We start from the raw sequence: 26,832 nt of genomic DNA on the forward strand, positions 1-26,832 counted from the left end.
TTCCAAGAGCCACAGGCAATGGTGGCCTTTATTCTTCCTTCTCTTCCTTAGGACACAGAGGTCTTACTGGTTCCTCTGGTACTCTAGGGAGGGAATGACTCCAAATAAAACCCCAGCAGCACAATTCTCTAGGTTTTCAATATGATAATTTTCTCACTTCTTGTAAGTTGAGCAGACAGGTACAGCCTAAACCTGGACATGACTCTTAGCATCCTTGTCTTCCCCAGCAGGTAAATACTTTGTGTTATAAATAAATTAGATAAAACCTACCGAGAAGGAACAGGCAGGCATGAGAAGGCTGGTGACTCTTTGCTGCCGCCTGCTGTAAATCTGCCTCCAGCTTCTTCTCATTTAAGAAACAAGAGCAGATGAATACTGACCCAGCAGACCCTGGCAGCTTGGTGTGCATGGAGAGCTACCGGGCAAAACTACGGGGAGTTAAGCAAAACATTCCAGACTAATCATGCTTCTTTTTTCTCCCTCTTCCCTGTTGACAGCACAAAGACGTCTGCCTGTCTTTGCTTGCTCTAAGTCAGAAACTGCTCAGAAGACACAGTCATTACAGTGAAATTACAAACTTTGCATTCTTACAAACTAGCGCGTGTTCTCCAAGCGTTGAGACACGGGAATCAGAAAGAATTAGGAACACAAGGTGAAAAAAATGAAACCCCTCAAATATACAGATAGTTTTGAAGCAGATACAAAGTCTATGTAGTGGAAAAAAAGACATCATTGTATTCTGTTTGACAGAGAAACCGAAATGTTCATTTTGGGTAACCATTAAGTTAGTGACTATCATCATGTCTAATAATCAGAAGCACGTGGCTGTCATGGATCCTAAGCTAAAAGAAAGTTTATTATTTTCTGTTGGCAACTGAGAGTGCCAACAGACGTAATAATGTCTAGCTAGTGAGGGCTTGGGGTGTTGTTAAACACATTATCTTAAATGAATTTACCTCACTGTTAGTCTATGTATTACTCAAATAGAAGTTTTCCTTATGAAAAAAGCTTTCTGCAGGCAAATGCCTCTATCATACTAATTAGTGTCTCACCATAACATATTCTACAATAACAAGCAATACCTTTTTCTCAGCAAGTGCAATACTGCTAAGACAAAATTGTTCTTTTATATTGCTGAATTTACAGAACTGTGAGCTAAAGCTTACATCTTGGCAGCAAATACTGAAAAAATTAAAACATTAAAAATATTTCCACATAGAAACTCATCACTTATTCAGGATCCTTACCTATTTCTGAGAAAGTCCAAAGCCATGTGACCTTGTTCTTAGAAGGGCTAGAACGACATACATCAGCTTTCTTACTTTAGGAAAACAGCTTTCCTAATGTGTTTTCAAATTCTTGGGGAAAGAAACCAGCCAAAGAAACCCACAAACATAACTCAATAAGTAGTATTTCATGTAACTATATTAGTGAATTTGAACTGGAAGACTAAACCTGCGAGCAGCTGAGCAGCACTTCACCACACACCACTGCTGTAGGCATGAGCGTCCTAAGGTTGGGCTTCCAGAGGTGAATTCAGCTTCCTCCTCCTTGTTGGCTTGCAAGGAAAACACATTCTAAAAGAGGTTTTTCTGCCCAGCAGCTTTCCATTGTGTACAAAGTACCACAACAGCAATTTTATCACTGCCACTATTTCAGTAAGTGATTTAAATTAAACCAGAAAGTGATGTGTTACCAGTTCCCTTACTTTTCCCAATATAAAGAGGAATTAGAGAAGCTGGAGCAGGAGAGATTGGCACTGGAAGCTACCATTAAAGAAAATGATTTTGAGGAAGGAAAAAGCGGCATCTGTGGATTCTTCCGAAAAGCCGGCACGCTCAATATCTCGAAACATGAAACAAAAAAGGGTAAGTTCCAAATCAATAGCTTCTTCTCAACTCTTGAACGCACCACATCTTCACCAACTGGCCAAAACCCCTGCGTCACACTCCTGGACAGGACCTGCCCTGTGCAAACCTGCGCTGGTGGCCACAACCTTGCAATGCAGAGTAGAGCGAGTGTCCTCTGCTGGTAGGACATGCTGCTTCATACAACACAACCAATTGTTTTTCCCTCATGAGTTTCTCAGCTCACCTTCTGTTGATTTCTATTTGTCAAAAATAGCACATGGCTATTAAAAGTTTGAGGAATATAGAATATGTTGAGGTGAGTTATTTTGTTTTGGTTTTTAATAGGGTAGTTTCAGTTATTAAACAGAGACCTTTCTCTCCTTAAAGAAAACAAGAACATATGCACAATATTCAGGTAACAAACAACCTCACTTTACTCAACATACACACACAAACAGCTGAAAACCAGGTAAAAATAACACTACTGCTATGTACCCTAAGCATAATTTCATAAAAATGCACAAATGAAGGTGGTAAAAATACTCAAAGTACATATACATCATGCTGTCAGATAACTAATAAACACATAACTTCAATGCATAGGTGATGAAACCCAAATTACATTTCAAGATATAGTCAAATGATACAGAAATACAAGCAGAATTAGAGGTCTCATTTCACAATTGCTAGGCTGTAATGATAATGACCCAGCTGAAGCCACAGGGGTAGGCACACAAGTATTTTCAGGATTTTCACCTGCCGAGACTATTACATCTGGCTGTGCGCGCAACTCCCACGGGTACCAAGAAGATCTACAGACTGAAAACATAAAATGTCGTTATTCTTTCCTTGGCAGACCTCAAGTTCATTTTGCAGGCTTCAGTAGACCATATTTTTATAACAAATACCACACGAATGTGCACCTCTGTTTCAACTACCCTTTTCGATTTAGTTCAGAAAGGCATAAAGGAAATACATATTACCCACTTTGGCTCTATATATGAGACAGATGATGTTAATAAATATCCCTGCCTCTCCGTTTTGCTTAGACATTCATCCTCCCCAGAGCTGTTGCACCTTCCAGCATAGATGCTAGAACTGTAGAGGAAAGCCAATAACTGCTTTAGAACTATCCTGTCCACAATATAGAAATACAGAAAACCAAACAAAGCGTTTTCAGAACCCGGCAGATCAGAGTAAAACCTCTAAAGATGCCTGTCCGCTCCATTTAAAATACCGCTCTGACACAGTCTCTTTGAAATCATTGAAAGAGAAGCAGTAATAAAGCCACAGGCTTCAAAAGATGGAATGAGAGAAGATATTGTTCGTACCTAGGCAAGACTGTACCTTTTAAAGCCAGCCAAGCAAACAGCAAGAATCCAAGTTTATTTTCAATTAACCACCACCCTCCCAAGCCCAGGGAAGCTGCCATGTGTGCTCATGTTTTCTGCCTCCCATTCTTAGCCTCACCTGTGCTGCCGCTGTACTCTGGCAGCTCTTTGTCCCCCATTACAGTGCATTTCAGGGAGCTCCGCATTTTACAGCCGACAGTCGAGCTTGTAAATGATGCAAAATGATGCCATTTACTTCTAAAACCTGCCAGATATTTCACAATCGCTTTTTGAGGCCCCAGTGAATTTTAGGTTAACTAAAAAGATCCAAGGAACAAATAATCTGATAACCCTTTTCAAGGTGTTATAATCTAGTGACAAAGTATTACACAAGCTTTGGTTCCTGTGTGTATTGGTATATTAAAAGTCCACAGCAGCTGTGCTGTAATTTTTTTCAGATTTAAAGTATAAAAATGATGTCAGAAACAGTCCATTTTCCTGAAGCTTTCTCTCCGCTTGGCTCCCTAAAGCTACTCGTTGCCTCACTTGTCAGAAATCCTTCCATGTTTTTTCTCTCTCATTACAGAGAGCACCATTAACACAATACAGTCAATGCATGTGGGAGAATTCAATCAGAAGCTGCTAGAAGCCAGCACTCAATTTAAAAAGAAGCAAGGAAAAGGTACAATTGACATTTGGTGGCTGTTCGATGATGGAGGTAAGGAATTCCAGTCGGAACCGCAGGGACAGAGACTTCTCTGTTACCAAATATAAAAAACAGACTTGGGAACATGCACAAAACTCTTTTCTTTTAAAGATTACATAGTCAATTTTCTGCCATTTCTTAAATGTTTTAAGATTAACTTATGTGCACCACTGCCAAAGCGAAGGATGGCATTTTTAGCACACGATGCACTAACCTGATCTTCTCGCAATTTTATACATGTTTTTCCAGGTCTAACAATCCTAATCCCTTACATTCTAACTATGAGGAAGAAGTGGAAAAATTGCAAATTAAGGATCTTCACTGGAGGAAAGGTCAACAGGATTGAAGAAGAAAAACTAGTGTAAGTATATTTGTCTCACTGTTTAAAGAGTTTGAATTGATGCTGAATATAATGGACACCCAGCAGGAAGCTGGGAATTTCTCAGTACAACTGGTTTGTTTTACTGTGGGCAGCATGAAAAAAATCATGTACTTGATAGGAAGGTCTTGAGCTTATGGCATAGGTCTCAAGGCTCAGTGTAAATGGTGATTAACAAAGGAAAGTCACATCAGGCAATTTTTCCCATTAGTAGCTCATATTCCCTTCTCTAAGAAGAGTACTTTGCACTCTGTAATGAGAATATAATTAGCTTTATAGGATTTACATGAGATAGCCCGGTGAAATTGCATATGAAGCTTCTCATATGCAAATACCAAAGACAGATGTGTTTAACTGTGGTAAAATGTAAAGAAGTTAAAGAGTAAGTTCATCAACTTCAGTACCAAATTGATTTGACTTAGCTTGTTTTAAAAAGACTAGCTTTCATAATCATCACTGGCCTTCAAGCAAATGAGAGGTACTAATAGAAACTTATTTTCATCATCACTGTATATAGGACCTTTCCTTCCAAAGCACTTCACACACTGGAGGCACAGCCGTGTTACCAGCAGTAACAGCTCAACTAAGAGCAGCAGCACCATGTAGTGAGTTAAAAACCACATAGCCAACCAAAACTCCAGTGGAAAACAAGTGAGATTGATGCAAGGACAGGAGTTACAATTCAGCCAGCATCACTAGGATCACAACAGTGCATCTGAATGACAGCTACCACACGGATGGTCTCTTTAGCTTCTGCTTTCACATAAAGCAAACTTTACTCCACTGTGGTTGTCAGCTGTAAGGATTACCCTAAAGTTAACAAGATTCACAAGTGTTTGTACAAACTATTATTATCGAGTTTAAAAAAAGCCTTACAGCTACTCAAGGACCCACAGGGACATGTTCTCTGCTCCCTGCCCAGAGTCTGTCCAAACTTGGCTCTTCAGGACCCCAACCACTCCTGGATCCAGACACTCCAGCCACCCAGTTTCATTGTGAGGATGAGGAGGCTTTGCCATCAAATGGAGTTTGTCAAACCACGGCAGCTCTTTGCAGAGGCAGTTCTGGCACTGTATACGCTGCTTGTCCTACAAAAGCCAGAGTGAACAGCACGGTCAGTACAGCTGACAATGCCCTAGTGTGGCTCCAGGAAAACAATATGTGTATGTTTTTCTACCTAAACACAAGCTTTCCTCAACAGCATATTCTACCCACCACACACAGAAGCCTTCAATGAGACCAATCCAAAGGCAGGGTGGCTAATGCATTCCCTAGGTAGATCCAATACAACTTCAAGTGTAATTTCATTGATTATATTTCAAATTCAGAAATTAAGTTTCCCTGGACTTTTGCTAACCTGTAATTCCCCAAATATTAAAATCCCCACACAGAAGCCCAGACGTGGCTCTTTTTGGCACTCAAAACAAGGATTGCCCCAAGGGACATCAAGATTTATATAAGCAGTATGTTCTTATTATATAAAAAAAGAACAAGTAAATTCTGAGGTCATGAGCAAATATGTATTTCTATCATGGTTTGCTCCTAGGAACTTTCTGACCTTTTCAAATTCCAAAGCTTACATACCCAAAAAAAGAGCCCAGCAAAAGTGAGGAAAAATATATATATAAAAGATACAGGTTGTCAACCACAGTTTAACCAAAGGCCTAACTGACCTTTTTCTTTATGTTGTAATGATAAGACTCAATTTTAATAAGGACTAATTAGACACCATACTTACAAGCCACTAACCACAGCACAAACACACACAAAGCTATAAACTATTCCTGCTGGAACCTGGGGCAAAAAAAGCAAAGTATTTTCTTTTATGAAAATATCTAAAGACAACATGTGAGTAGATCAATATAAATTTAGAAGTGAAAAAGACTTTTCAAGCATTGCATGTCAACCTTCTGGACCAAATTTTCATACCAACATACATACTACCAGTGTTATACATACTCCACACATAGAATTGTGATGATAATATAATAACAGAAGCCTTCTCTAAGTATTAGAGAATATATCCTCCTGTATTTTGAATATTTTTCCTTTATAGTTCAAGCCTTTGCAAATACTTAGAGTACCATTTTTTCCCCCAAATGTAAACGCCCTCCCTCTGTCTGCGATTCATTTCCAGTTTTTGTGAATTTCATTGATCATCAGTTAAATGAATTATACTACAGCAATCACATCAATCTAGTACTGTAATTGGGAAGTGAAACACTAAAGCATTTAAAGTAATTTGTCATATAGTTAAAGATAATGAGACAACTGCGTTTGACATCTCAACTCATTTATGAGTGCTCTTTGATGCAAGGCACTCAGAAATACAGTGATAAAATGTTCTCTGTTTTGTTTTCAGGATGGCTTCACTTCTAAGCAAATTCAGAATAAAATTTGCTGATATTAATATCATTTGTGATATCAATATAAAGCCCAACAAAGAGAGGTAAGAAGCATTACCAAAATCCATTATTTAGCTGCAGGCCTTAATCAGGAGCTTCTTTCTTTTATGTTGAGCATTAAAAAACCCAACATACACACCACAAAGGATAACGCTGTCGCTTTATTGCAATCATTTTGCATGTAAGTAGAGCAAGAAAAAAGGAAATAGTGTTTTAACAGTCACACTCAGAGGGTCAAAACTAAAGCAGCCTTTTTCTGTATGTTGTAATGATAAGACTCAATTTTAATAAGGACTAATTAGACACCATACTTATGAGCCACTAAATTTAACAGACATTTTATGGTGGCTTTTCATATCTATTTAGGTTGGCATAGACTTCACTTCATCGTATTATTCAGTCAGTCACAGTTCTCCCATAAACTCACCATCTCTGCCAAGTCAGCCTTCTGCATTCTACCATGAATTCATAAACTCAACATTTTTGTGCCCAAACGTAAGCATACTTCTCCTTTCCGGTGAGGACAAGGTTATAATACTCCCCTATCACTCAAATATAATGAAGGTTCGATGCTGTTAAAAATTACCTTATCTACAGAATTAATGGAATAACTGAATCCTAACTCAATTCACAACATTGCTCTTGGTCTTAAAGATCCTCTAAACATGCTCTCACCCTGCTACGCCCTCTTCCACCCCAGCCGTACTCCCCTCTTGACAGGTCCATGGCTATTTCATAGGCAAAGGGCTCTTGTTCACCCAAAGCCTTCCCTCTGAGTGCAAGTGCAATCTCAGGTTAGTCTCTTCATCCTTCTGCGTCCCATTTCTCCACACACACAGAACTTTGCAAAAGCAATATTCAACTCACCAGAGTTTCTGCCGTTCATGGGAGAGTTTGACTTGGGAAATACAATTAAGGAACATAAAGATTTTATTATTACATAGCTAAAGTCACTTATCAGTGCCCTCTTGATCTCTCAGTAAATAGTTTGTAATTATATAAAGAACTGTGCAGAATACTTCTCTTTTTTTTCCCAGTACTATGCACTGATTTTTTACATAAATAAAAGCTAACAGAAAGAATTAATATCTGGCACTAACATCAAAACCAAATATAGTTACTGCATCAGAACTCTATGAACAGAACAAGTGAATGTCGTGCCAGACACTTGCTAGACCACTCCATCTCTCTCCCAGCTGGCATCCCATTTATTTCACTAATAATAAGAGGATTATCGCTGTTTTATATACTGAAACAGACACTAAGCATGTTGACAAACTCTTTGGCAACTTAGCAACATTAAATGCTGCATGTCATGGCCTTCAACCCATCTCTCGACTTCCTGGCCATATAAGCAAAGGGCAACCTCCTATTTCGCTTCACAGGGAGGCCTGGCAGCAGAAAGTGCTCACAGAGACACACATTCATATAAAAGAAACTCCCTGAGGTCTCCGTGGGGTGATAGAAACTTTCAATAAAGGGGCAAGCAGGGAAGTACAGAAGGATAAGTTTCTCCAGATGACGACAGTCAAAAGCTTCAAGAAACAAGCTGAAATTGAGAGAGGACATCTGTGGAAAAGTTGGGAAATTAACACAAATCTGAGCCCACACATAGCGAGAAAACCTACAGCATTTCCCTCAGCCCCTCGCCACAAGAGATTTATATCATCTGTTTCTCCATTTCATTAAAACTGTAACAGTAAAACTGTATCAGCCAGGTGATAGCTCCAGTTAATGCTAAAACAATAATAAAAGCTCAGTAATTATTAGGAGACCCATATTCATTGTTAACATTATTAACCACTATACTGCAGTTCGGAGTCACTGTAGAACTTATTTCGGTGCTTTTGCTACAACCAGGAAAATGCAGAAAATTCTCTGCAACTACAATAGGCCAATGCAGTGTTTAATGATCCTCAAATAACCTTTTAATTATCCTCAAATAACCCCGACATATTGAAGGGGCACAGAAGTAACTTGGGGCACAATGTAGCAAAGAATAGCTAAAAGATTTTGCACATTTTTCAGCTCCAATTACAGTCAGTGGGGTCTGCAATACACAGTGTCTATGAAATAAGTTAGTGAGTTCATACCCTGCAGCAAGGCCTCCTTTGTAATTCCTGTTTCAGCTGGAAATTCTTTGAAGAGATGATTGAACCATATCGCCTCCATGAAAGCTGCAAAGATATAACAACTGCGGAGAAATTAAAGCGGGAGACTCCATGGAAAATTACAGATACAGAGCTGGAAGCATTCAAGGAGAAGGTAAAGCCTTGCCTACCTTTTTATGACAGAAGCTTTTCTTACACTCCAGATTTTTGAAGCGATTAGCATGAAAATGTGAAGCACCAGATATGGAATTAGCAACATGACACATACAAACCCAAACCTGTATTTGATATTTACAAATTGGATTTATATTGTAAACACTGCGGAGGTGTGTTAGGATTGCATTATTCAGCATTCCCTAAGACCTTGGCACATGTACACAGTACTTTGCAGGCTGATGAGAAGCTCTGCCCACATCAGAGCCAGACGGATGAAAACCACCCCTGAACCCAAAGCCACACAGCACTGTGCTGAGCCTGAGCTGAGCGGTTCATTAAATAGCTCCACTGTTTTAGGGCTTGAACCTCTTCAAAAGAGCACAGTTCCAAATATTCACCACTTTGAGAAATTCAGAACTGAATGCAGACTCTACCTAGGAATTTTTGCAAAGGCAAAATTTAACACGGATTCTTACCTCAATGGCAGTGTGAAGACTCATCTGCCCACGCTGCAGGAGCTTTCCCACAGCTGAGGGGCTCTCTGATGCTGATGTTGGCTGATCCACTGGGCGAATCAGAGCCTGGGCTGCTCTTTAATTTTGCTGGAACACACCTTTTTGGCACTAAATGGCCAGGCTTCATCAGGCCAGTGTCAAAAGGACACTACAAACTCTTCCACGCTCAGGAGACAAGTCCTCCTGTAACTCGCAGAGAATTAATCCAGCAATTTTATTTATGGTTCCTGTTGGATTAACCTGAGTGCACTGAGAGTTTAGTTATCTCCACTTTATGGTGCTAGTAACTTCCTCAGCGGAGCAAGGATTGTGAGCCTGAGCTCAGAGCTGCCAGAGGTCACAGGCTGACACATTAACATAAGCTGAAATCAATGGTGATTTAAGATAACACACTATACTACTGACCGCGGCAGCTGGGAAGCAGACTGACTGCTCACTGTATTACCCTTTTTATAGACTTGATCACCAGTTATGGTAGTCAGCTGTGGGCAGCAAACTTTTGAAGTACTCTCAGCATAAATCATCAAAACTTAGGAGCAGAGCCCTTAGAATATCTCTGTATAAAAGATAAAAGGAATACAATCCCAGATATACACGCATGCATGCAGAAACAGTGAGGATACAACAGGAAAAAAATACATGCTTAAGCTTGACCTTGCCCAGGAAAAAAATCCCATAGGTTGAAAGTAGTCAGCAATATGAAAGTGCCAAATCTGTCTATAAAATAAGAAGAGCAACAAAAAGTTTAGCTTCCACAGCTGGAAAGACAAGTCCTTTATCTTCTGAGAATTTTATGGAGGACATTAGAACATATTTATAATTCAAGAGAGAAAAAACCTGGCAGCACAGGGTGATGTTATAGGATGACTCTCCTGAGATAACAACTGGCTAAATTATGAGGATTCTTACTTATCTAGCATGTGAAAGAACAGCAGAATTTCTGTAGAGAAGGAAAATTTAAGGTCTGAATGGAGAAAAACTAGTTTTTTACATTCTCCAGGGAAAGAGAGAATAATTTACAAGCCCAGTTAAGATATCTCCCATTCTGCAATCTCCCCGTACACAAACCTGCCCTGGTCTCTTGTTCCCTATGTCTTGTGTTAAGCTATAAAAACCTTGAGAGACCGAGGCTGACCACAAAGTAACCTTGGCTGAATCTCAAAGTAGCGGCCATTTATGCAATTTGCAGAAGTCCGTACATATACACAATACATAAAGCAGCCAGGTCTTACTCCAGACTCATGGTGTTTAAGAGGTTACCCTCCAGGTAACCACATAAATCAAGAATCAAGGCTTTGCCTCATATTTTGCCATCTCCATCAGCGGGCCACAGAGCACACCTGGCTTGCAGTGTTGCCAAAGCAACAGTAGAAAATCCAGTGGGTAGTGTGGTATTCCATAATGCACCAGAATTGAGGATCACTTACCTAACTGATTTTTTTATTTCCCTGTTTTGTTTTAATCAGAGTTACCGCCAAGTTCGTCTGAATGAACTCTTACAGGAACATTCAAGGGCAGCTCACCTCATTGTCCTGTGAGTGGCAAGATCTTGGTTCTAACTTAGAGATAATCTCTTGTGTAAAGGGATCCTGGACAGAAACAGTCTTGTTAATTCATTGAGGGGGAAAATAATCTTTTAAGTACCCTTTGAAGGACTTGCATCTGGACTGATGGTTCTCTGGGACTACACTGAATATGAATATTCCCTAGTAGTTATATCTTAGCGGTCATATCTTAAAACAACGTTCTACTCATGAAAATGTGTCAAAAATGTAATCCTCACATCCACATCTGCGTGGTGTTACACCCGCTTACTCCCCTGCAGAAAATACACATTTTCGTTTCTTTTCCCCCAACTACTAACAGGATTCTTTTCATTTGCACGTAATTAGTGGAGTTGTTAGCCGAGACGGACTTCGAGCTCCGTGAAACTGAGTGAAAATGATGCAATTGCATCAAGAGTCCACTAATAAAAATTTTAAAAGCCATTTTCAGAATCAATTTTTAGTCAATCACATTTTATACACAGCTTCAATACATTACTTAGTATTTGTGATGCAGAAATAAACCTCTTTAGCTCTACTAGTTTAGTCCCAAAAAAGGGGTGATCAGCTAACGTTTACCATAAACTTACCCACAATTTAAAAATTAAAGATCAGAAAACAAGTGGATGGAACACAAAACTGTGCATGCATTGTATTTTTATCCTTTTTAAAAAACACATTACGTGTGGGTCTTATGGCCCTGAAAATGCTGCTTTACCAGTTTTATGTTATAATCACAAACAGTCCACGTTACAGTACAATTGGCTGTATTAATGGCACTAAGCAGCCAACTAAGAGTTTGCAAGATTAAGGCCTAACGGTAGCTTTGTGCTTTATAAGACTAAAATAGTCATGTAGTCTAATTATGAACACTCAGAGTTGTGTATGAACAATTGATGTTTTCTACTTAATATTTAGTGAGATACATCTTATCAGAGCTACTCCTGTCTTTATAACACCAATTTGATTTTCTCTCTGTCTAAACAGGAGCCTCCCAGTGGCAAGAAAAGGAGCAGTGTCTGATTACCTGTATATGGCTTGGCTAGAAATCCTCTCCAAGAACCTTCCTCCAGTCTTAATGGTCAGGGGCAACCACAAAAATGTACTGACTTTCTATTCGTAGGAAAACATCAGTGCCTACAATATCCCTTGCTTGATTTCAACACGTGCATTTTTAATATAGCTATTAAAGACACGCTTATCTAACACAGATCTAAACTTCAATAATTGACAGAATTGTTTTCAAAAATCTAAAGCAACACAGTGAAGAATTAGACAAAAAATGTAAATGGTCTTTGCTGGTGTTACTCTCCAGCAGAGACAAAAGAAGGAAAATCTACCTATATATATAAATATACACGCATATGCACATATATGCGTATATATATATATATATATATGTATCACATAAGACAGAAAATATTCCATTAATTTTGTAAGGCATTGAAAATGCTTTTGATATTTATCCCAGAAAGCCAAAATTAATTGCTACAGTACAAAAAGCATTAAATCTATCAATAAGTTTTTCAAATTGCACTGTCATAGTTGCTAATGCACATATAGGAGGATTACAATCAAATGCACCAGCTTGGGAGGCAGGAAAAAAAACCTGTATGGTATCCAGCAGGTCAAAGTCATAAACTGATATATAGAGGGTGTTTCAAGAAGATGGATCAAATATGTTACAATCACACAAAACTTTACAAATGGTAAGATAAGAGCTGATCGTTCGTGGTTGCAGAGATGCAGTGATTTCAAATTGGGTCCATCTTTTTGACACACCCCATAAAACGCAAGTAGAATACTTGTGATGCTGTTTAGTTACCATATTGCCAAATTAAGAGCTATACCAACAGTAGATCCTTTTACCTAAATTGTTGTGCTAATTTATATTAACTCAAATGCTTCTAATTTACTGACAAACAAGTTACATATATAAAAATATGGACTCTATATGACAAGACTTGATAATCGATTTTCAAGCTCTAATATAGAATGGAGTGTATGATTGCATGAATTAAATGTGGTAAATTTCACAAATAAATTAGTGAAATACTAAATATTCTGACAATTTTTGATACTAATGTTACAGGTTAATACAATCTGACATTATACTTTAGGATAATATGTACAGTGATTTATGTGATTAGAAAACCAAATAAATTCCATAAGTTGAGTTGAATGCCTTATTTTTTGATTTATGTAAAATATTTCTCTTATTTTTAGACTTTCTAAATAATATTAATTATGTATCAACTTGAAATAAAGGAAACCCATTAAGGTGTGTAGTTTTTCTGTTATCTCTTCTGCAACATTATAGTACTTCATAATTTCAGCTGTCAATAGAAGCGGCTTTTATTTTTAATGGAGAAAGCTATATCCTGTGTGTAAGCATTATTTAAACCAAAGACCATTAAGGAGTGCAGCTAACTTAATTACTGTAGTCCTGCAACTCCTTTGCAGAGATGAACCAAAATCTACACCCCAGGAAAGCCAGGGAACCCTGAATTTCGCAAAATGGTTATTTTAAAGGAGGCCTCACATTCCATCTTCACTTGAATTATTAGAATTTCACTTGCGGAGGATCTAGCACTCCATCTCCAAAAATGACAAATATTGGATATTCATATTTTTCCAAGTTCAACAGCAGCAATTCAGCAGAACATGGTAATGTAGCCCAATAATCCATGGTTTATTTTCTCCACCTATTGAAGGCAAGATGTGAAATACTGATATTTTCTCATAATGTTCTTCCTTCGCTCCTTCTTACACATTTACAACCCGGTTGAAGGATCATTTTGCAGCTTAACTGCGTGACAGAGATATACGAGTTTCCTAGATATACCAGGCTTCCTGCACAGCCCTGAGCAAACCAAACACCACACTCTGCACCTGCAAAACAGGGAGATGATTCTCACCTTTTATAGCGTTAGCACTGAGACAGGAGCTTGTTACATGATGTCAGGTCCTTCCACCTTTGTAGAATTGCAATGGCCACCACCCTTTTAGCCTCACGTTAGACACCAAACAGGTATAATCTGCATGTGATACCCAGTCAATGGGAAGAAAAGGAGCTTTTACAGAGGCTCCACTTAGGCCTTTCCTGGGAGAATTACACACCTGCATTGGGACCTTCAGCTACTTACATGAGTGAGGATTCTTTGCTAAATATTCCCAAGTACTGTAATTCTCAGTCTACAGGGAACATCAACTCAAATTGAATTGAGAGACCTAAGCAGATCCAAAAAGGGAAGGAGTGCAACACAAGCAATGGCACTTCCAATACTATTCACAATTCACTCTCACAAACACATCACTGTGGGCATTACAACAATAAATACCAAGAGGTAGGATTCTAAATGAACAACCATCAAAGATTAAGTATTAACACACACATCCCTGTAAAACTCCTTGCCTAGATGCAGTGATTAATTAGATTATGTATCCACACAACAACGTTACGGGATGAGCAGCACAAACTCTGGACACAACAGTGTTTACCTGAAAGTGTTATTTCTACAAATTCAGAAGTAATTTCAACACAGCAGTTTCCTAGGAGCTTCTATTTCTTGTTCCTCACCATGATTTCTGAAGTGTGTGCATGACAAATCCAGTGAGCACGCTAATTATGGACTCCCTTAAATTGCAACCTCAATTGCAAAATTTTGCTAGTCCACCTACCTCTTTTCCTACTCAGTAACAGACATTTCCTCTTTTACATACATTATGCATAAAACAACTGCTGAATTTTAATCACCATGTTAATAACTGAATTCTAATTACAAATTTGACATCTCTCAAAGAGGGCTCTAAAGCCATCTAGCACATTTTGAGCTTATATCACACTACCAGCTCTGCAGGTTTATCTAATCTAGGCTTGATTTGATCAGCCACAACAAAAGCAAGCACAGATAAGGTGACCAAGGGCATTAAAGTGTGAAAATACCGTTGCTATAAGCAAGAAGAAAGAATTCTTCTTTGAAGAATTGAAGAGTCTTCTTCAAATGTCTAGGCATCCTGCACAGCTAAGCTTGTGCCTAAGGGCCTGTTAAAATGATCCACTACCTCTCCTCTCATCAGTGAAACTTACTTTTCCCTCCTAATGTTAGTGGAGCTCCAACAGGTATCGCAGAAGGCATTTCACCATAGGTCAGAGAATACATTTTCCTTAAATCTTTTGACAACCACAGGCAAGTTATCCATCCATCTTGATCACATAGCCCTAGGGCATAGTGCTTAGGAACCATAACAGGTGTCCCCATGTATCACTCCAGAACAACATTCTTCCGAAGCAGCTTTCATTAGATTTTCAGTCCCCAACAGAGATTAGTTTGGGGCAGTTTTATATGTTTGTTTATTTTATTTTTAAATCAATAACTCAATAGCACAAGTAGAAAATCTACCTAACCAAAAAGGCATCCCATTCTAAAGATAAACAGCTGCAACTGCAAAAGCCACATTGTGCAAAAAGCACACTACTGTATTTCACACTCAAAGGAGTTCTCTGCTTAATCATCATAATCACAAAGTACAAAGCTCCTGCCACTTGCATAGCAAATTTCCCCAGTCTTAAACTTCTGCAATTTTCATTACATCTTTGAAAAGTCCTCCCAAAAGCCTTCCTGGTTAGGCAAAGTATGACAAGCTGCCCTTCATTCTCAGGAAACCTGGAAATTTCTCATATTTTCCCTCTTTTTCTACAATTCCACACGTTCTGTAAAGCAAAAGCAGTTTCAGCAACTGATGTGTAGTTTACAAGTAAAAGACATGGCAATAATTAACATGAATTCACCCTGAAGTTGTAGATACGGGGCAAAGAGCTATTGAATTTTAGCTGTTGCTGACTCATCTAACTCCCCACATCTGTTTGTCACCTCCCTCTGAGGTGCCCAGCTCACCAGCAAGGCTGGGAGGACAGAATTGGAGCAAACCTCAGCCTTTTCAACTTGCAAGTTCAGTGTCCCACTCAAGTTATTTGACGGTCACTGGACCCCAACAAAGTGACTGAGGATCACTCCACAGTCCGACCCTACTGTAACTTCTGTCAATAAACCCTTAAAGTACTGCAGCTGTTTGCCAAATGAGTAACTCGGCGCTCAAGTTACAGGTGAGGAAAAGGGTTTGTAACAATGCAGCTCGGCATATGTCATTGTTCAAACATCTACTTGTTCTGGTACTTGGCTGGCACGGCCCCTTGGCAGGTGCGTAGCCCATTGAGGCTGCGTGGTAACACCTCACACTGGCCTTCGCTCTGCTAGGAAAAACGAGAAATGTAGCTGTGCAAGCGCAACAACAAATAGAACAACTTTCAGCTCACATTCTCCACAAATAACAAGAGTGATAACCCACAGTCATGCCATTGCTGGAATTTCATCAGAGGAAATTCAGCTTCAAACAAAATAAGGCATTAAGGTTGTTCTGGAACAGAGTAAAAAGCAATGGCAAAATTCCACAGCCCCCCACACTGTACAGCAAAGCACACAATCAAAAGTAGAGGTTAATTATACATGAACACCCTCACATCAGCCTTTTAAATTACAAACCTTAATCACTGTGAGAGAGACAGCTGTTCTAAGGGAGGCTGGGGTGGGGCATCTCTCTTTGAAAGCCACAATTTTCTTCTAATAAAAATGCTCATTTTAACAGCAAACCTTCAGTGGGGAGAATTTTATGGATTATTACCCCTGAAAGAAGCTCTGTGTTTCTTTCTGTGTACAACAAAATACTCTCCACTCCTACTCTCAATCTAGGTAAAAGGCAGATAATTTCAGTTTATCTCACTACTGTTTTTGAAAGTCAGGAGGAAATGTGCAATGAAGAGCAGCACAAATCAGCCATCAGGAATGCAGGAATGTTGAGGCAGTGACACCTACAGAGCAAACAGCGTATTCCCAGGACCAAGGCAAACTTGCTCAGACTCTAAGCACAGGGTTTTTTGTAACGATCAGGGGGAAAAAAGTGTCACTGGGTTGAGATCTTTCTCCTTTATAGTATGTTTGGATGAGTCCTCCTATCTATTATTCATGGACTTTCAGCCTACCTTAGAGCTAGTGTGGAACCCAGCCTGCCTCACCAAGCCAGGCCATTCACAAAATTAGTCCTTTTCACAATAGTGCAGGACACATTTGCAACCTCTATAAAGTTCTGATTGTAGAAGTAACCATTTATAACTAGATATTCATTAGATACAACTTAAATTCTTATAACTTCAATTTCCAGATAGCTTATATCAGAAGTTATTAAATACTCTGAGTAGCTTTTTCACATAGGTCTGTGATACATACATATTCTCATTCAAACAGTGCATACTATTAAGACTGGAAGTGCTGTACAGCAATAAAAGAAACCTCTGATTTGGATATTGTTCAAAATATTTTTCATAGCTGGACTGCAATGTGTAGCAATGGTTTCACTGCCATCTGGCCACATGTAAAAACTGTTACATAGCAAGGAGACAGTCACATACACTTTGATCTGTAAAAAAACCCCAAAAGTCACAGAGTTATTTGACAAAATTTGGACCGGCAAACAGAACAGTCTGCAGCTATTTTGCATAAAGAAAATTACATCCATCAGAGTGGTCAAGCCCAAGTTTTGCAACCATGAGCCCAGTGGGCAGCCTTAGCCCACTGCACTGACAGCTACGGGGAAACTGAGGGAAAGCTTTTATAGACAGGGTGGCAAAAGAGGGCAGTGAATACTAAAATCAGAGATGGCCAAGTCATACAATTATTCTGCTCTGAGATGGGAAAACAGAACAAGTGGAGCATTGACAGGTTTGCCTATCTACAACCTCGACAAGCAGGGGAAGCAGTTGCTTCCCTTTCAGAAGGCAAATATTTGTCATTGCCTGACAGCTTCTGAAGGAAGGTTATTTGCAGCAGGGTGGAAGGCAGAACAGGCATGTCTGCTGCGCGACTGGGAAACGGACGGACGGACGGACGGATGGACGGATGGATGGATGGATGGATGGACAGGGGCGGGGCGGGGGGGAGGAGGCGGCCCCTCCGAGCAGCCGTAACAGCCGGGCTCCCCCAGCGCTCCGACCCCCCTCCCCCGGTGGGCCTCGGCCCCGCCCGCCGCCCGTGCAGCCGCAATCGCGTCCCCCGGCAACACTGCGCGCCCCGCGAGGTCCGCCCGCCGCTCCCCGGCACCGCCACCGCCGGCTCCCGCGGAGGCGCCCGGCGCCGGCCCGCTGGCGGAGGGGCTGAGCGGCCTCGCATGGCAGGTACACCCCGGGCAGGGCGAGAAGGGGGCGCCGCTGCGCTCCGCCTGCGCCCCACCAGCCTGCTACCGCCGGACAGCGGCGGGGAGCGCCGGGCGGCCTCACGGTGGCACGGCCCCCACACGGCGACAGCGTTATGCTGGCCCGGGGCCTCAGGCGGCTCCTGCACCCCCACGGGCGCAGTAAGGGGGCGGCGGGGACATCGGGGGGACCATACACGGCCCAGGCGCACTGCGGCCCGGCTCGGCCGCGGCCAGGGGGGGGACTACCGGGCGTCCCGACACCCGGCCGGGAAGCAGCACCGCAAAGGGCCCCTCGGCGAGGCCCAGGGAGTTGGGCGCTGAGGAGGAGCCGGGCGAGGCCATTCTCACCGGCGAGGGGTGGCGTGGGCGCACCGCACAGAGAGAGGCCGGGGATGGAGCAATTTCCCCCCTCTCTTTCCACCTTCAGTGGGTCAGGCCGATTTTCGCGGGCTTCTCCATTCCCACCCCCGCACCGCCCCCCCCCACCGCCTCCCACAGCCGCTCTCTCTGCCTTCCCGTCCCCGCACAGCGATGCCTGCCTCCGACGTCGTCTTGCAGCCGTCCCCCAGCAAGAGGCAAAAAGGCTCGGTGCCCGAGGAGCCCACCGAGCTGCTCCGCTTCACTAAGCTCTCCGAGAACGCCTTCGCCCCCTCCAAGGGCTCTGCCCGGGCTGCAGGCTACGATCTGTACAGGTGAGGGTGCCCCACGCAGGGGAGGAGCGCACGGCACGACCTGGCCCGTGTCCTCTCAGGCAGAGGCGCTACGGGGCGCTCGGTGGGTCCCTCCTGAGGAAGCCTCCTGGGTGTGCAGAAGGGGAGGCCAGAGCTGGCCTGTTCATTAGCTCCCTTGCTCCTCCATCTCTCTCCATTTCCAGATGTCTGTGGTCCAGTCATGCTGCAGCACCAGCATTGATGCAGCTTTTGGTCAAAGGTCAGGCTTGACACATCAGCCTGAACTGCTGGTTTGCACCAGCGTTGTCTTGGTGTCTTCCTTTTGAAGCAAACCCTAGCACACGTGGGCCGCCCCTGCAGCAGTCATGGCTTTCTGCTTTCCTCTTGGCTGGTGGGTGCTGCCCGCCAGAGGAAGCTGGGGCATATTTTCACTGTGTTCAGGAACTAAGCTTGTGGTTGTTTGCATAGTGCTTCGGTGATTAAATACAATCACTAGTTATATCTGAACTCCAACCTCTTCTAGGTTCCCTTTTTGAGTATCAGAATAACCGGCCTGTCTTTTTCTGCCTTCACTTATCTGACTTCCTTCCTGAAGCTTTGCCCAGCTACACTTGACACTGTTCCTTTGTATTCCTTTTGTCTTACTGGGTTTGGTTTTTTCTTGTTCCAGTGGTGCACTGTACTCCTCAAAAAAGTCTTATTTCGTTAAAAAAAACCTTTCCGTGCATCCCAGTGCTTAAAAATAAATTCTTCGTCAAGGCCAAGACATGCTTGCCTTAAATAAGTAGAACAGTCTCGCTGTGGTATGGTTACCACTGCCTTTCATTAAGCCTCCAGTTGGGTAGTTTCAGAAGGTTCTGAAGTTATGGAGAAGAAAATGTTCAAAATTTTCTATATAAGTTAGTTTTTCTTTCTTTAATATAGTGCCTATGACTGTGTGATACCACCCATGGAAAAGGCTGTCGTGAAAACAGACATTCAAATTGCACTTCCTTCAGGATGCTATGGCCGAGTAGGTAAGTAAACAGGTTATAAAAATGCTGCAGAATCATTACAGAACAGGTTTGATGCCATCTTCACATTTAGATTCTGCCTAAAGCTTTCAGAATTAGCCTGTACATAAGAGGTGTCATGTGGCTTTGTGATTTATTAAGCTTTGTAACAGAAGTGTCTTGTGAAGTACATTTGAGGTTTGGTGTATGTCAAATGACAAAAATACTGTTAGTAAAGTTTTGTATACCACTTTATAGGCTATGCAATAGTTCATGATTTCTCTGCAGTTTCAGATTTCAAATCACAAATACTAATAGGTAATGGACATACAGCAAATATACTCCTGGATGTTTAAAAGTTAACCCTAAAGTAAGAGTACTAGTCTAGAAGAATTTGACTACTTTCTGTGACAGAATACTTGAGAGAACCTGTACAAAATATTTTATTATGTTTTATGCATTTATTTTCTGAGTTATGTGTCACTTCTTATAGTAAAAAAAGCAATAGGTACTCCAGTGGAAGAGCAGGGTCAGAGTTTGCCATGTCCTTTCAGCTATAAGGAGACTGCAAGTGCATTTCTCTTATCTCAGCCAAAATTTTTAAAATAAAACATTTTAGCACCTCATCAAAGTAGGGTGAGGTAAGTAGAAAAAAACCCCCTGCACATCATTTAATTTATCTGTGTATAACATTTCTTAGTGAATGGCTTGCCAAATATTGCTTTCCATTGTAACTTAAATGGATTGACCTAATAGTTTTTTGAGATTATTCTGAAGCAGTGGCCTCACATGGCCAAAAATAAACCAAGATTAGATAGTAGTTGTCTGCTTCAGCCACCTTCCTTGGAGAAACCTACTCTTCAACTGGTAGTCTAAACAATTGTATGTTCATAGCGCTAAAGATTGCAATTGTATTGTAGCCCTTTGCAGCTGTTATTTTGTTTAATATATACGTTAACACTTACAGTAGTTCCTGTAAAGTCATGTTTATTTTAGAAAGACTGTGAACACAGTTCTTGCTGCCATGACTCTGTGCAAACACACTATCTAAGCTATAAATATTGTGTAAGAGTTTTAAAATAAGGACATTATTATACTTATGAAAAAAATTCTTGTTTTCCAGCACCACGTTCTGGTTTAGCAGCAAAGCACTTCATAGATGTTGGTGGTAAGATTTTTGTTCCTTATAATAAAATCTTGATTGCAGAAGTGCCTTAATTTCACATTGTAATATGTTTAAATAAATAATGCTAGCTTCACTGGTAGGCTGGCAAAAGGAGATAACTGGGAAATACCTCCAAGAGCCAGTGCATTGTAATTATTTTAAAGCTTGCTGAATTATAAAAATATTACTGATTTTTGAAAATAATAATCGTATGGCACTTTTGTAGGCAATGCCTGGCATTGAAGTTGTATTTTTGGATTAGGCTTTAAAGATGACTTTTTACTTTCTGCTTCCTCCATTTTGAGTAAACGTCTCTGTGTGTTTCTTTTCAGTCCAGTGTAAAATCTGAATGAATTAAATCAATAACATACAGATATTCTTTTATGCAGAGAATATGTAGTAGTGATATTCAAAAAGAATGATAGAAAGCACAGGAATACACCATTACTGTCGGTAGTTCTTCACTTACAGAAAATTGCTTATTAGGATGAAAAGAGCTTTAGTTTACGCTGACTGATGAAAATGTAACAACTCAAGTAAAACACATAAAATTTAAACTCATAGCTTTACGCATTATTTTGCTTAAAAATTGAAAGTCTTTTGAAACAGAAATAAAACCAAAATCCCACTTTGTACAAGTCTTTACAGTTGTGGGGTTTTGTTGTTCAGTACTAGCAACAGATTTGTTTTGAACAAGGTGGGTTTTTTTAAAAGTATTTTGAGCTTTTCTTCTGTTTTGATTAGAAATTCACAGATACCTCTCCAAAAACAATTATTATAGGCATATCTATAATCAGAAGCCTTCATGAAAGCCGCACTATCCTTTTCCCATATCTCTATAACTGCAACATGAAGTAAATGATGTTCAAAGTTCAATTCCAGTTTTACTGTGGGGCTGATAAGAGCACAGGCAGATTCTCTGAGTATTGTGTTATAAAATGACATCTACATTGCACAGAAGTTCTCACCGCTAACATTATTGTGGAGTTATTCTGAGCACAGCCGTAATCACAGCAATTCAACCAGCGCTAAATGTGTATTACATTATTCTAATTGTACAAGAATACAGTTCTAAGTTAAATAAGATGTTTTCTGCCTCCTGAAGCCCCAAGCAATTCTTCTTTTTCTGGCAAGAGATTGTGGCAAAAGAACCAAAAACTACATTTCTGATGTAATGACATGAAGAAGATGAATCTAATGGATATGTTCAAAAGTGCTGCGTGGCCAAGAGCACATTTTTTGCAAGCACATTATAATGTGAGCCATAATGGAAGTTGACGAGAACAGTGTGCTGAAGAGTTGAGGCCTTTTCCTCTTCTCTAGGTTTTTTTTGGTGTATGTTTTTGTTGCTGGTTTGTTGTTTGGTTCTACCTTATCCCCTGCAACGTTAAACAAGAGACACTACTTGGAACGGTGGTACTCAGCCTTCACATGCTTATAGGCTCAGCTCTAGAGGTGAGGAAGGGTGATTCTTGCATCTTTCTGATGCCAAGGCAGCCAAAAAGCAAAGCAATTCCAAGTATAATTAAGAGCTTCTGCAGCACTATTTTATTCTGTGTCCTTACGGCATTTCAAAGTCTGGCTGTGCCTGTGATACAGCTCTGACATCAAGATTAAAGGGGAGTGTCTGTGCCAGCTTTGTGTCATTCAGACTTCATCTTAAATAAGAATTGATTCTTGCGTGTCTGTTACTCTGAGGGTTTTAAGTCTTTTAAGTGTTGCTGGGCAACACACAAAAGAGCACTAAGATGGGAATGAAAGATTCTCTACACCCCTATGACTCTCCGTAGTATACATGGTCTACTATATCTACTATAGCATGGTTCTTTAAAACAACACTTCTAAAACAAATTTTTAATATGAAAAAGTATATGTGGTCTGTAACAGTCTTTTTAATTTGAAAGTTAAACTAGGAAATACCAGAAGTGCTTAGCAGGATGACCTATTTTCAGGTTTATAAAAAGCTGACAGTTGACAAAGCATGAGTAAAAACTATTATTGACAGTTAGAAGAGGACTCAAGAAACAAAACCAACCAAACAAAAAACACCAAAACAATTGTTACATAATTTAACTTGTCTTGCAGAAGTACTTTTGTCATTATGAGGGCATTATCTATTTAAGTAAAAATACCTTGCCAGAAGTCCTAAGGGTCAGGGAAAAATGGGGATCATGCAAGATGTTCATGTTCAGAATTCACATCTGCAAGGTGTGAATGCTTTCCCAACAAGTGACATGCCAAACTTCTGACAGAGTAAGACAGAATGTCAGACTGCCAATTGCAGTGCATGATTTTTCCTAAAATGACTTGGATTATTTCCATTTAATACACATAATTTAGAAAAGTGCCTTAGTGCTCAGCAATGTGTATAATTATTGCAACTTGCTGTTCTGGAATAACAGAATTCAAATAATGTGTTTTGCCAGTACACCTGGTCACATAGAGTGAGTTTGTGTCCCTATAGAGAAGATCAGGTCTTCCTGGATTATATTTCCCTTTATGTTCCTGTTCCTGTATTCTCTACACAATTTGTGCTAATGCCATTGTTTAAAGGCCAGGAAAGTTGTTTGACTAGATGCACTGTAAATCAGTACAGACAATTTTTTCATTATGTAGAAATAAACTTGCTTTCTGTCAGATATGTGAAGGCAGAGAAGTTAATTTAGAATGACTTTAAGTAGCCCCAGTGATTCTGTTCTATAAATTTTCTTGAGATAATTCCAGCAAAAGTGTGACATGCAAGAGTTTCTTGCATGTATAAATCTAACCATACTACTTCAGTTGGTACATTTTATATGTATAAAGCATAATCTCAATTTAAATAGAATGAGTAATCTGTAGTAATAAGTTTTGAGTATTGTGTTATATCAGAGCAGAATACCGTATTATAATAGAAATAAAAATAGCCCCTGTTATGTTAAATTAGCAAATTCCGTTATCAATCTCTAATGCATAGCAATATCTGTCCCAGCAAATGCTCTAGAAAAATGTTGTCTTAGCTGTACAGAAATACTTGAGAATAGTTTGTCAAATTAAGAATTTATCCAAAGGTCTAATGATCTTTTTATAAGCATATATGAACATATCTACAAAAATTTATGTACCCAATATGAATTCTGACTTTCACCTCTCAAGCCTGATTGACTCATGTGAAGAAATACACCAAATTAATGGGCAACTGACTGCAGAACTCGAGTGGTGCTTAAAATTATTTGTGCTGCCATTGCAGGTTTTTTGAATCTCTCTTTGTAGTGCATCTACGTAGCATGGACTCGGTATCCACTATTGTAAAAAACAAAGCAACTCATAGAATGGTTTGGATTGGAAGGGACCTTTACAGGTCATCTATTCCACCCCCCCGCCACAAGTAGGGACATCTTCACCCAGCTCATGTTGCTCAGAGCCACGTCCAGCCTGGCCTTGAATGTTTTCAGGGATGGGGCATCCACCACCTCTCTGGCCAACCTGGGCCAGGCTCTCAGCACTCATTGGAAAAAGGTTTCTTCCTTATATGTAGTCTAAATCTCCCCTCTTTTAGTTTAAAACTATTAGCCCTTGTCCTGTCGCTACAGGCCCTGCTAAAAAGTCTGTCCCCGTCTTTCTTATTGGCCCCTTCTAAGTACTGAAAGGCTGCAATAAGGTCTCCCCAGAGCCTTCTCTTCCCCAGGCTGAACACCCCAACTGTCAGCCTTTCCTCACAGGAGAGGAGTTTCATCCCTCTGGTCATTTTTATGGCCTCCTCTGGACCCGCTTCAGCAGGTCTACTAATGTGAATCAGCATTATTTAATATACTGACAACATTTATTAACTGGATATGCCTCTTAATTCTTTCTTACGACAGCTGGTGTCATTGATGAGGATTACAGGGGAAATGTTGGTGTGGTTCTCTTCAATTTTGGCAAGGAGACTTTTGAAGGTAAGTGTTAAGCTTAGCAGGGCCTATTTTCAGCCATCTGACTCAAAATGAGAAACTAATTTTTCTTGGAAGTCCCCAAAGAGTTAGAATTAGCTGATAACATTTTTCTTCTTACATATTAACACATTGCAGTATTTATGCATGACACCGTATGGCAGCAGGAGTGAGGGGAAATGCCTTGAGCTGGTACTGCTGCTGAAACTTGGCCTTAAAAGGACTAAGCACAAGTTTATCAGCCTGTATTTTTTTCTGGGACTATTAACATCTTCTTACCTAAGTTCCAAATAAATGTTTACAATTCAGTGCATTCTGATACTCTTGAATGAGGGTTGTCTAAACTTTATATTGATTGTTCACAGGCTTTTGAAGGAACTACTAATATTTTAACTTAATTGCAGTTAAAAAAGGGGATAGGATTGCCCAGCTCATCTGTGAACGCATTTGTTATCCTGAGCTAGAAGAAGTAGAAGTAAGTTGCCAAAAGACAATGTTTGTGCTGTTTTTAGTAATTAATAGTTTAAGATAGTTGTATATAAGCTGAAATTTCTGGAATAAATACCCTGCTTTAAAACTACTTACAGTGTTAAAACTGCATAGTAACATTGCTACCTGAATAAAAAACTTGATGCTTTGCCTGCATTTACATGGATTTTTTGGGGGGTAGTTTTCAGCATTAAGAGATACTTGAGAAACTCTTCAGTATACACTAGAAACAGATTTCTCACAATGTGGGATTTGTTTAAACTTGTACAAATGGTATTCTAAAATGTCTCTTTAAATTGTTTTGGTTTAGTTTCTCAGTTATAGCTATTGTTATGAGCAAATATACCTTTCTCTTTGATATGCAGTATCTGTTGTGTAGAAACAAAAGGCAAGACACTAAACCAACTTATAATTGATGTCTTTCAGGCTCTAGATGATACAGAACGTGGCGAAGGTGGCTTTGGTTCTACTGGAAAGAACTGAAAATGATTTGAATATGCTTTTTTGTTGTTGTTTTGCTATTTCTAAATTTTCATTAGAAGGGAGATTTTAGAATACATGAGAAAAAACTGCAAGTTTTATTCAGTTTTCTGTATCTGTCCTCCTTTCTCTTTTTACAGGCAACGAATTCATCTGCATTATGGGCGAAAGTACATGACTCATTTCATTGATTAGTTGATGGATTATTTTTTCTTTTTAGATGTTCAGCCCTCAGGAATAAGAATTCACTGTTTATGTGCTGATTATATTCTAATAAATTTAAAAGTAACTTAATTATTTGATTTTATTTTACTGACCTGAACAGAAATGGCTGATTGTTCCCTTGCCAGTTTGTGTTAATATTCTGAAAGTTATCTTCCATGTAGCTCAGTATGTCATGCTGAGAGCCTATTTCATACGAAATCAGTGGTAATCCAAGTATTGAAGTGACTTCCCACTCTGATCCCTAAATTGGAGTAAGACAAAGATATTAAATATTGCATCTTCTGCAACCTGCCAAAATACTTGTGTTTCTGTTCAAAGCTAAAGTTCTGTCTTTGATCCTTAGCTGATCCACAGCCAATTTTTCATCTCTGTTAAAAGAGCAGGCAAGACAGTGTTTGAGCTAAATAATAGAACTCACGTGGAAATAACTTCTACGTAGTAAATAAATGGTATGGAATACATTGCTGAAATATTTGTTGACAAATTCATTAAGTTACTGTATGGAAGAAAGATTCTGAATTATTCAAGCAGTGCATGAATTGTTTTTGTCAGTTCTATTTTGACCAGCTGACATAGAACTCTTCTGGACCCTGTCCTGAACCCCATTACTTTTTTTTACATGTGAGAACCTTTGAAGTGACTCAAAAGCTTTCA

The 26,832-nt window shown here is 39.9% G+C and overlaps 2 protein-coding genes across 2 annotated transcripts in view; both read left to right on the forward strand.

Moving 5' to 3' along the window:
* The window catches only part of SLC12A1 (solute carrier family 12 member 1), a gene marked incomplete at both ends in the record, with an annotated part of 42,563 nt that extends 30,443 nt beyond the window's left edge, over nt 1–12,120 (forward strand). The window contains 7 exon segments of the mRNA XM_080351197.1: nt 1,725–1,868; nt 3,768–3,899; nt 4,137–4,248; nt 6,629–6,715; nt 8,801–8,936; nt 10,920–10,987; nt 11,985–12,120. Of these exon segments, the coding sequence (XP_080207323.1) occupies nt 1,725–1,868; nt 3,768–3,899; nt 4,137–4,248; nt 6,629–6,715; nt 8,801–8,936; nt 10,920–10,987; nt 11,985–12,120 (815 nt within the window).
* Nucleotides 12,121–18,110: 5,990 nt separating this feature from the next.
* On the forward strand, nt 18,111–26,276 carry DUT (deoxyuridine triphosphatase). The gene is made up of 7 exons (XM_080351165.1): nt 18,111–18,225; nt 18,775–18,937; nt 19,841–19,932; nt 21,032–21,076; nt 24,916–24,990; nt 25,389–25,459; nt 25,900–26,276. Exons 1-7 carry the CDS (start codon nt 18,219–18,221, stop codon nt 25,954–25,956), a joined length of 510 nt encoding a protein of 169 aa, XP_080207291.1. The 5' UTR covers nt 18,111–18,218; the 3' UTR covers nt 25,957–26,276.
* The last annotated feature ends 556 nt before the right edge of the window (nt 26,277–26,832 follow it).

Source organism: Nesoenas mayeri (genome assembly GCF_963082525.1).
Source record: "Nesoenas mayeri genome assembly, chromosome: 11".
NCBI classification, from domain to species: Eukaryota; Metazoa; Chordata; class Aves; order Columbiformes; family Columbidae; genus Nesoenas; species Nesoenas mayeri.